Source organism: Chionomys nivalis, chromosome 18 (genome assembly GCF_950005125.1).
Source record: "Chionomys nivalis chromosome 18, mChiNiv1.1, whole genome shotgun sequence".
Taxonomy (NCBI): Eukaryota; Metazoa; Chordata; class Mammalia; order Rodentia; family Cricetidae; genus Chionomys; species Chionomys nivalis.
In genome coordinates, this window is record NC_080103.1 from 22,592,584 (window position 1) to 22,601,677 (window position 9,094).

Genomic DNA, 9,094 nt, shown 5'->3' on the forward strand with positions numbered 1-9,094 from the left:
CCCACCAGGCCCAGCTCCTAAGCCCCTACTTTCTGAAGTGGCCTGTTACACGCTAGATAACTGAGCCGGCTGTGTCACACAGGTGTAGCTCGGTGGTAGAGCGCCGAACTTCAGCAGCTGGTTCCCTTCAGCATCAACGCCCTGCTCTAGTGAGCATCTTCCTGAGAGGCCCTGGAGAAGTCTGTCCTGTCGATCTAAGTGCACCGCAGATGGGTGACCGTGAGAGTCAGCCCCGGCGAGTGTCAGCAGAAGGACAGGGTTCTCATCAGCTCATGGGACCAACCCTACTGCTGCCTGAAGCTGCCTCCTGTCCCCTCTGGTGCCCTGGGTTCCCAGGAACCTTAGTGAATAGCTAGAGGGAGCAAGAGAAAGCAGGAACAGGAAGGGAGCCGGGGAGAGAGTGTATGAGAGAGTGCCCCTGCAGAAATAGCCTTTTATGCATCAGGAACTGAGCGAGGTGATGTCTCTCTTTTAATCTTCATGTTATAAATGAGAAGGTTAAGTCCACAACCCCCCAAGTCCGGTAAGCGGCCAAGCTGGGGACTGACTGCCCGGCCTTTTCCATTTTCTCTCAACTCTTTCGCTCAGAGAGTCTGGGTTGGAAACATGGGCTTAAAAGAGAAAACATTTCTGGCTGTGGGGAGATACTGGGGCACCTTTTCAAAGATTTATTTATTTATTATGCATAGTGTTCTGCCTGCATGTATGCCTGCAGGCCAGAAGAGGGTGCCAGATCTCATTACAGATGGTTGTGAGCCACCATGTGGTTGCTGGGAATTGAACTCAGGACCCCTGAAAGAACAGCCAGTGCTCCATTTTAACCGCTGAGCCATCTCTCCAGCCCATTGGGCCACATTTTTAAGGAGAAAGGGGCATGGTTTGGCTGAGATGAATCCAAAAGGCTTTCTTTTTTCCAAACAAATGAGATCACTGGAGGCTGAGTCTACTCCAGTCCTTCTCAGGAGTTTTGTGAGAATTAAGCTTCCAAGTGACAACACTTAACCGAGGTCATAGATCAGCTTTTTACCCAGAAAGTTACTACTTCCTGTCAGCCTGGGGAAATTCAGAAAACAATGAGCATCTAATGTCCTCATGGTTCACCTGTTTGAGATTGTAGGCAAGAGCCAACCAGGAATGGTGGCTGTTGCTGAAAGTTCCTCCCTGGGAGAGACATAAAACAATGTCTACCCTTTTCCTAAGGTCCCAATGACAGCCAACACTAGGAGTCCACCAAAGCTTACCCAGAGGCCACAAGGAACTTAATAGGCTTACCTACAGAGCAGCGGCTGAAGGTTCCAGACAGGAGCACCCATGACTTTAAAGCTGCCGTCCCCGAAGGTCTGAGTCCGACAGAGATGACCGCTTCTCCACGGCTGCCAGAAGAAAAGTTCTTCCCACCCCTCTCCCTACTTATATCCCGTTGCCCCGCCCCCAACCACGTGCAGTCAGGACAGAATGGCGTACACGTTGTTACAGCTGCGCACTCAGGTGAGGGTCCCATGCCTTTCTGTTTCCACTTCTTCCTTCTATGAGGGAAAGTAAACAGGCCACAGGCCCAGCTGTGCTGATTTTTCCCGAGCAGGCACGACGGAACTCCTGGAGATGGTGGCAGCTGGCTTAGAGGATGGTCCTATATATAGCAGAGTATGACACAGGGCTTTAATCCCAGCACTCGGGAGGCAGAGGCAGGCGGATCTCTGTGAGTTCGAGGCCAGCCTGGTCTACAAGAGCTAGTTCCAGGACAGGCTCTAAAACTACAGCGAAACCCTGTCTCGAAAAACCAAAATAAAATAAAATAATAAATAAATAAATAAATTTTAAAAAATTACTGGTGAATTTAAGGTCAGCATGAGACCCTGTCCCAGAAAACAACCAACAAAATACAGAAGGGAAAGAGACAGAGATGGAGTGTGTGTGTGTGTGTGTGTGTGTGTGTGTGTGTGTGTGTGTGTGAATGGAGAAGAGAGGTCAGACCATAGCCAGGCAACAGCGAACACAACAGCAGAGGCCTCCTTCCATCTGAAGCAGGCCTAGGACAGAAGGTGTGGGATATTCACAGGGACTGTGCCCTAAGGATAGGTCAGACCTCGGCCTCTGCTGTTTGCTAAAGTATTTACAGACCCGTCACTAAAGTTCACACACCTCACCTCCAGCATCCTGGCAACGGAATAAAATCTTCACACGAGCAAGATCTCTAGCTCTCTAGCCGTATGTAAGCCTTCTGCGTTTAAGGAGCACTACCCTGAAATCCTTTTATTTATTTTTTTTTTACTATTATTATTTATGAATTCGACACTTAAGGAATACCTTCTTAGCAAAGACTTACTGTGTGCCTGGAAGTATAATTCTTTTTCCTTATTTATTTAAACTCTTAAATAGCTGTTCATACACGTCGTTTGGGTTTGAAACAGGGAGGAGAAATAGCAGCTATCCCAGAGAAATGTCTTATGCTAAGTGAAGAATTCTTGTGCCTCTATGGGCAGAGGTGGGGGTGAGGGGGTGGGCGGGTGGGGAGGTGGGGATTGGTCTCAGGTGAAAAGCGTCAGGTGAAAAGCTCTGACGCTAAACCTAGAGCAGCCTGGACGGCAGGAGGTGGGGGCGGGGGAAGAGGCGGGGCTCCAAGCCCACATTGGTTGGCCCGGTTCCCCGCTCCCCGCCGTCGCTGCTCCTTGCAGGTTCTTGGCGGGCAGTCAGGAGGAGGCACTCCCGGGCATGCGCGCGCGCGTACTTGCGGCTTCGCTCCCACCCACCCACCCACCCACCCCGAAGCCCCCCGGATGGAGCCTCTTTGGGAACTGCGCTTAGGTCCACCTACAACCTTCTTCTGCGGTCTTCCCGACGGTTCCCGCCTCAGCCCCGCCCCCATGGACTCGCCAATCGCTGTGCGCTTGGAGCAGAAGTGGGTGGAGCCTAGGAAATTCGAAAGAAGCTCCGCCCCTCGGGAGCCTATTCCCGGGAACTGGGAGGTTGTGGAAGAAAAGCATCCTGCGTGGACGGTGAGGCGGGGTGGGAAGTGAAAACGGAGTGCACGCCGGAGGTGTGGCGGGGATGTGGTGCCGGGAAGTGGAAAGGTGGCGGGGGAAGTGTGTGTGTGTGGGGGGAATCCCGGATAATAACAAGGGGGAGGAAGAATGTGAAGAGGAAAGGCAGATTCACAATCAATCAGGTGTTGGGGCCCGAGCTCTCTGCACCTTTCCCGAAAACAACGGGCTAGTTTCAGGGACACGTGCTGTTTCTTGGATCTTAGTTTACCACCACCATGCCTCCCCACCCCAGATAGTGCACCCTGAGGCTAGATGGGGGCATAGGGCAGGATGATAGACACTCGAGGTAGGCTTGTTGTCTTTCCTGCTCAGGTCTAAACTGATTCGCTTCTGCTGCCTGGGCATGGAAGAGTTGAAAGAAGGTAATGAAGCCATGGAGGGGAGAATGAGGCCCCGAGAGTCTGCAGGGACTGATAGCTGACTTTTATTCTCATCCCTTCAGATGTCAAGTTCATTGTGGATGAGACCTTGGACTTTGGAGGGCTGTCCCCATCTGACAGGTACCAGCCCCTTTATCCTTACTATTTTTCTCCAACGATACACCTTTAACTGTAACCCTTTACTGTTAACTTATTGGCCTCTAGAGCTGGGGTTGGTAATTTAGCAGCGTACTGTGCACTCTGATACCACCAGTATGGAGGAATTGGGCCTCTAGGACACAGCTTGGATGCTGGTGGGGAGAAGATGGCGTTACATTTAGGGGTTAATGTAAATGAAAGGTAGATGTGCTTGGGCATGTTGAGGCATGTCCATGGAATGCATGGAGTGTGCAAACCACCCCCCTCCCAGGATAGACCTGAATAGTGTGTGTGTGTGCATGCGTGTGTGAACACACATGCACACACACACTCACACAGAGGAGGTGGAAGCAGAGAGGATTTTGAATTTGAGATCATTCTGGTCTACAGAGTTGAGTCCTTGTCTTGGGAAACGGGGAGCTGGGAAAAGAAAATAGGAGATGCTAGAGGCTTGCTGGGCCTCCACAGCACCAGGCATTGCATGTAAAGGCAGTTCTCATAGCCAGAATGGAGTGGGGTTTGGGACGGTCCCTGGCTCTACTTCAGGCATGCCTTCTGCAATCTTTTGTGTGGCATGGTGCCATGTTTGCTTTCTCAGTCATGAGGAGGAAGACCTAACAGTGTTGATGAGTCCAGAGAAACCACTCCGACGGGGCCTCTCTCACCGGAGTAACCCAAACACAGGAGCTCCCGCTCTCCAGGGTGTGAGGTTCAGTCTGGGCCCGCTCAGCCCAGAGAAGCTGGAGGAGATCCTTGATGAAGCCAACCGCCTGGCAGCCCAGCTGGAGGAGTGTGCCCTGCAAGATAGGGAGGGTGCAGGTGCTGGCCCTGGGAAGCCCAGCTCCAGAGGGAAGCCCAGCCCTCGGCGGGAGACGTTTGTCCTGAAGGACAGCCCTGTCCGGGATCTGCTGCCCACTGTGAGCTCTTGGAGCACACCGTCCCCAAGCAGCCTAGCCGGACTCCGAAGCAGTGATAAGAAGGGGTCAACCAGGGCTGCTCGGGTGGCAGCTGGAAAGAAGCTTCCTGTCACAAAAAAGGTGAGTGTGGAGGGTTGGATTGCATGTGTGCCCCTAGTCAAGGTGCCCCTAGACCAGGTGCCCCAGACAATGACGGCACAGAAGTGGTTCCCTCACTGGTCAGAGGGAGGAAATTAATCTACCCGTGGAATTATTGGGATTAAGTGAATTGGGTTGGAGGTGGAGGTGGGTGGGTGGTGTCTGCCTAGCATAAACGAAGCCCTGGGTTTGAGCCCCAGCATCACGTAAATGCATATGATAAATGGAAATGTCTAAATATATCCTGTAATCCCAAGACTCTGGAGGTGGAGCCAGGAAGACCAGGAGTTCAAGGCCATCCTTGAGGGGCTCTCTACTGAGTTTGAGACCAGCCTGGGCCACATGACTCCCTTGTTTCAAAAAGCAGCAATAGGCTGATGGGATGGATCAGTGAGAAAAGCCCTTTCTACCAAGCCTGATGAACATGGGTTCAAACCTTGTGACCTGCATGACTAGAACTGACGCCCACAAGCTGTGCTCTGACCTCTACATGTATGTTGGATACATGTGTATGTCACACACAATAAATATAAAATGACTTTAAAAGAAAGAAAACACCTACCGCAGATCTTGATGGCGGCGAACTCTTCCTCGCTGGTTCTAGACAACGGCCTGCTTCCCACGTCTTCTCACAACACATGCTGTCTCCTTTCTAGTCCTTTCTTGTTCCTTGCTCGGTTTCAGGAATCGCCCACTTGCAATCTGTTCCCTGCATCCAGAAGCCCAGCGCTCTCTCCTCTTGCACAATCAACTCTTCCTCTCCGGCGGAAAACTGGGCCCAATGCACGGACAACAGCAAGTGAGACCCGGGCAGCCAAGATGTGGGTGATGCTGGTATGGAGGAGAGGAGAGGTGGGACTCACCCAGAAATGTCTTCACTCCCCTCCACAGGCCCCCCAGTCCCGGTCAGACCAGTCCTAGCTCCACAGCCCTCAACCGGCAACTCTCAGTGTTCAACCCGACTACAGGGAGCAGCTGCTAAGTCTTCCGGTCGCTTACCGGTTCCCTCAGCCATCCCCAGGCCTGCCACACGAATGCCACTCACTGGCCGGAGTGTACCACCTAGCAAAAGTGCCCCAACTCCAGAGTCTCTCTCAACTCGGAAAGGGCTTCCAAGTGCCATGGGGCACAGAGGTAAGATAAAATAGGTGTATGGTCAGGCTAGGCATGGTGGCCATGTCTGTAATCTCAGCACTTGGAAGGTAGAGGCTGGAGAATCAGGAGTTCAAGGTCAGCCTTAGTTATTAAAACCATGCCTAAAAAAACAAACAAACAAACAAAAAAAAAAAAAACAAAGAGCTGGGCATGGTGGTGCATGCCTTTGATGCCAGCCCTTGGGAGGCAGAGACAGGCAGATTTCTGTTCAAGGCCAGCATAGTCTACATAGTGAATTCCAGGACAACTATAGCTATATAGAGAGACCCTGTCTCAAAAAACAAACAAAATAAAACATTAGGTAGAAGAACGTGTTGTGCCCAGCTTGGCCTTCGCCCCCTACGGCTGTAATTCTGTCGTCCTTGCAACCCCGCTTGCCGGCGGGAAAACGGGGGTTCAGGAGGCGCAAGCTTCCATCCAGTCTTGCCTTTTGAGAAGGGCAGCAGAACTTGGCTCTGATTCATCTCTTCATCTCCGCCAAGCTCCTGTTCCCCAGAGAGCGAATCTTCCAACTACCAGAGCCCCCCGAGGCAGGACGCAGCCCCTCAGGAAAGCTGCAGTCCCCGGACCTACTAGGTAAGACCAGTCCCTCTGCCCTCGCCAGCTGGGCTTCCAGGCTGCTGTGCACAGCATCCTTCAATTCTGTGTGGAGTGGGGAAGAGACAGGCGAGAGGGCCTGCCCCTTCCCATCCTGAGGGGCTTGAACTTGGCGGGTACCAAGAGGGCATGACAGAGCATTTCCTCCGTCTGTCTCTTCAGGTAAAAAGACTGGACAGCAAGCACATGTTCAGTAAGGAACCACTACACTACCATCCTAGCCACTGAAGCCTGCCCCTCCCCTCCCCCAGCAGTCCCTGACTCCAGGAGGTTCTTGTCCAGAGACAGGAGGAAGAAGTGCCTCCAAGGGTTGATCTCCGAAGTAAAGCCCATGGAGTGTGGGGTGGGTTGAGCTTGAGGAGACTAAACCCCCTCCCACCCTGGCTGAAAGAAGAGAGGAGAAGTCACTTGCTGGTGGAGAAATTCACAAACCAAATGAGAAACGCGGGCAGAGTGACCTGCCTCCTCCCATCCCCACTGGCGGTCAGCCTAGAGAGCTCGACCTTCTTCCCAGACTGTGGCTCACTGGCCACGTACGTGAGCGGCCTCCATGGTCTCTAGGAGAGGTCTTTCTGAACCGTTTTCCCCCGCTGGATTCTGGCCTGTCTGGAGAGGCCAGGCAGGCACTAGCACGCAAGGCTTATTTGCTTGCTGTGAATAATTCTGTGACTCCTCACAGGTCAATCAACGAGAAGCTTACTCGTCAGTCTGTATTTTTCTTCAATAAAATGAATTTTTATACATATATATATATTTTTTCTGTGTATCTGAAAGTAGATCCTAATAGATTGAAGTAAACCTCTGTGTAACTGTAAGGTGAGCTGGGCTGGAGCACTCGGTCCTGGGGTTTTGATCCCTCTGTTTATCCTGCTGTGACTGGTCCCTTGTTGCCCTTCAACTGGGATCAAGCTGCCTTTCTGCGGTTTCATGGTTTTGGACAGTCCAGATCCAGGTTAACTGTAGTTTCATTTACAGTATCCAAGGCTGTTGTGTTAGGACCTAAGTCTATTGTTACTCATATCTTAAACTTGAATATTATTTCTGCCAAGACAATGGAGTCCTTTAGGGGATAAAGAGGCCCTTTTGGTGGTGTCCAGCTTCCCTGGCCACCTCACCCAGAAGATACTAGAAGGCCTAGCCCTATCTACCTGACATCATCAGCGACGCCTGCCCTTCCCTCTCCACTACTGGACTTGACAGCCGGCGACAGAATTTAGAAATGTCTATGGTGCCCTTATGTGGTAACTCAGACGGAGTGAACTCATTTAGAATAAGCGCACGCACAGTGGTGGGCACTTGTGGAACAAGTCCAGCTTAGGACCTCCAGGGTTTTGTAGCCTTTGACTTTTGCAATCAGAACTAAATCGATTCCTTATGAAGAAGAAGCTTCCCCAAAGACAGCTGAGCCATGGAAAAGGGGACAGCTGACAACTGTCTCCACCTGTGCCCATATGCCCACGAGTGTCCTCCTTAGGCCTTTGGTGCACTTTCCCATAATGCATAAATGCCGAGGCCCCACATTTAGGGACCTCCATTTCTTTTCCTTTTTATGACTGACTTTAAGATTCATTTAACACACCAGTAAGCACACAAGGGCTACACACACAGGGGCAACTGCCTCTACCTTCTCCTTTCCGAGCCCCGACAGTCACTGAAATTCTAAGAACTGGTAGCGGACGTAAGGATACACAGGTGCCATGTGTTTTGACCTGGAGAACCTTGGCATGAGGCAATAAAGCCTCAGGTGTGCTCCCCAGCCTCCTGTCTACCTCATCTTCCGTCAGTCAGCTTGTCCCGGGGCTTGGTGCTAATGAGAGTTGGGGGGAGTTCTACTAGGGGGGCCATAGAGAGGGCAGGCTTACCAACCAGTCAGTAGCTGAGTTCCCTGATTTCCTGAGGTCTTCTAGGATTTGCTTGTCCTGTTTCCAGTCTGGGCCTCCATCCTCTGAGTAGAGAGGCCACCACACAGAACTCAGGGAACAGGAGTAGCGGGTGACCTGCTCTGACTGGCATCTGTAGTATCAACAAACCTAAGAACACATACCTAAGCATGGCCAGTACGGGGCAGGTTTTTGTTGTTTGGGGGGTTTTTGTTTAGTTTTTTGATCCAAGTCCCTGTGGGTGCGGAGAAGCAAAGCCAGACGCAGGCCCCTGGGCTGCTGCCACCTGGTGGCTGGAGCCGGCAAGGCATGTTCCCCTCTCACATTGGGTGGGTTGATCTTGAGTTTCTGCCTCCACCCAACGTTACTCCAGACCTGCTGAAGTGGCTGACATTCATTTGGTAGTGCCTACCTGCCCGCCGCAGCTGCTTTGCTTGTTCAGCCGTCCTTTGGCCTGGCTTTCTCTTTTCCAGTCTGTGTACTCTGTTTCCCACCCATCCCCTGAAGTGACAACCGGGAAGACAGGTGTTTATGGGCCTCTTGCTCTGCACCTGCTAACAGCTTTGAGCACTTTGCATGTGTTAAGTTATTTAATCCTCATAAAAGCTCAATTAGGCGAATGCTGTTACCACTGTCCTCATTTTGTAGACGGAGGAACTAAGGCTCAGACAAATTAGGCCACTCCGCCTGCTTCTGGGTTGTGCTCATAATTTCAACCTTTTACTGCCTCCACAGTCAGTACTCTTTGGTTGGACGGGCCTTTGACAAACAAAAATGCGGGACCAGAAGAGATGATCCCAAGCACACACTTATCCCCAGAATGAGGATATGCTTCATTCTCCCAT

At 51.6% G+C, this 9,094-nt stretch overlaps 1 protein-coding gene across 3 annotated transcripts; it reads left to right on the forward strand.

Moving 5' to 3' along the window:
* The first annotated feature begins 2,924 nt into the window (after window positions 1–2,924).
* Window positions 2,925–7,059, forward strand: Psrc1 (proline and serine rich coiled-coil 1). Of its 3 annotated transcripts, none has more exons than XM_057793603.1 (8): window positions 2,925–2,996; window positions 3,357–3,406; window positions 3,487–3,544; window positions 4,161–4,599; window positions 5,302–5,416; window positions 5,509–5,751; window positions 6,255–6,348; window positions 6,532–7,059. In XM_057793603.1, exons 2-8 carry the CDS (start codon window positions 3,388–3,390, stop codon window positions 6,533–6,535), a joined length of 972 nt encoding a protein of 323 aa, XP_057649586.1. In that variant the 5' UTR covers window positions 2,925–2,996; window positions 3,357–3,387; the 3' UTR covers window positions 6,536–7,059. The 3 variants fall into 3 exon arrangements, with proteins under 3 accessions (XP_057649586.1, XP_057649585.1, XP_057649587.1); XM_057793602.1 differs by having other exon boundaries at window positions 2,977–3,037; XM_057793604.1 differs by lacking the exon at window positions 6,532–7,059 and having other exon boundaries at window positions 2,977–3,037; window positions 6,255–6,352.
* The last annotated feature ends 2,035 nt before the right edge of the window (window positions 7,060–9,094 follow it).

Bases quoted from the DNA above. Each gene is read 5' to 3' on its own strand.
- Psrc1 (XM_057793603.1), top strand. The intron at 4,600-5,301 runs GTGAGTGTGGAG...GCTCGGTTTCAG, and splicing joins AGCTTCCTGTCACAAAAAAG to GAATCGCCCACTTGCAATCT. The intron at 5,752-6,254 runs GTAAGATAAAAT...ATCTCCGCCAAG, and splicing joins AAGTGCCATGGGGCACAGAG to CTCCTGTTCCCCAGAGAGCG.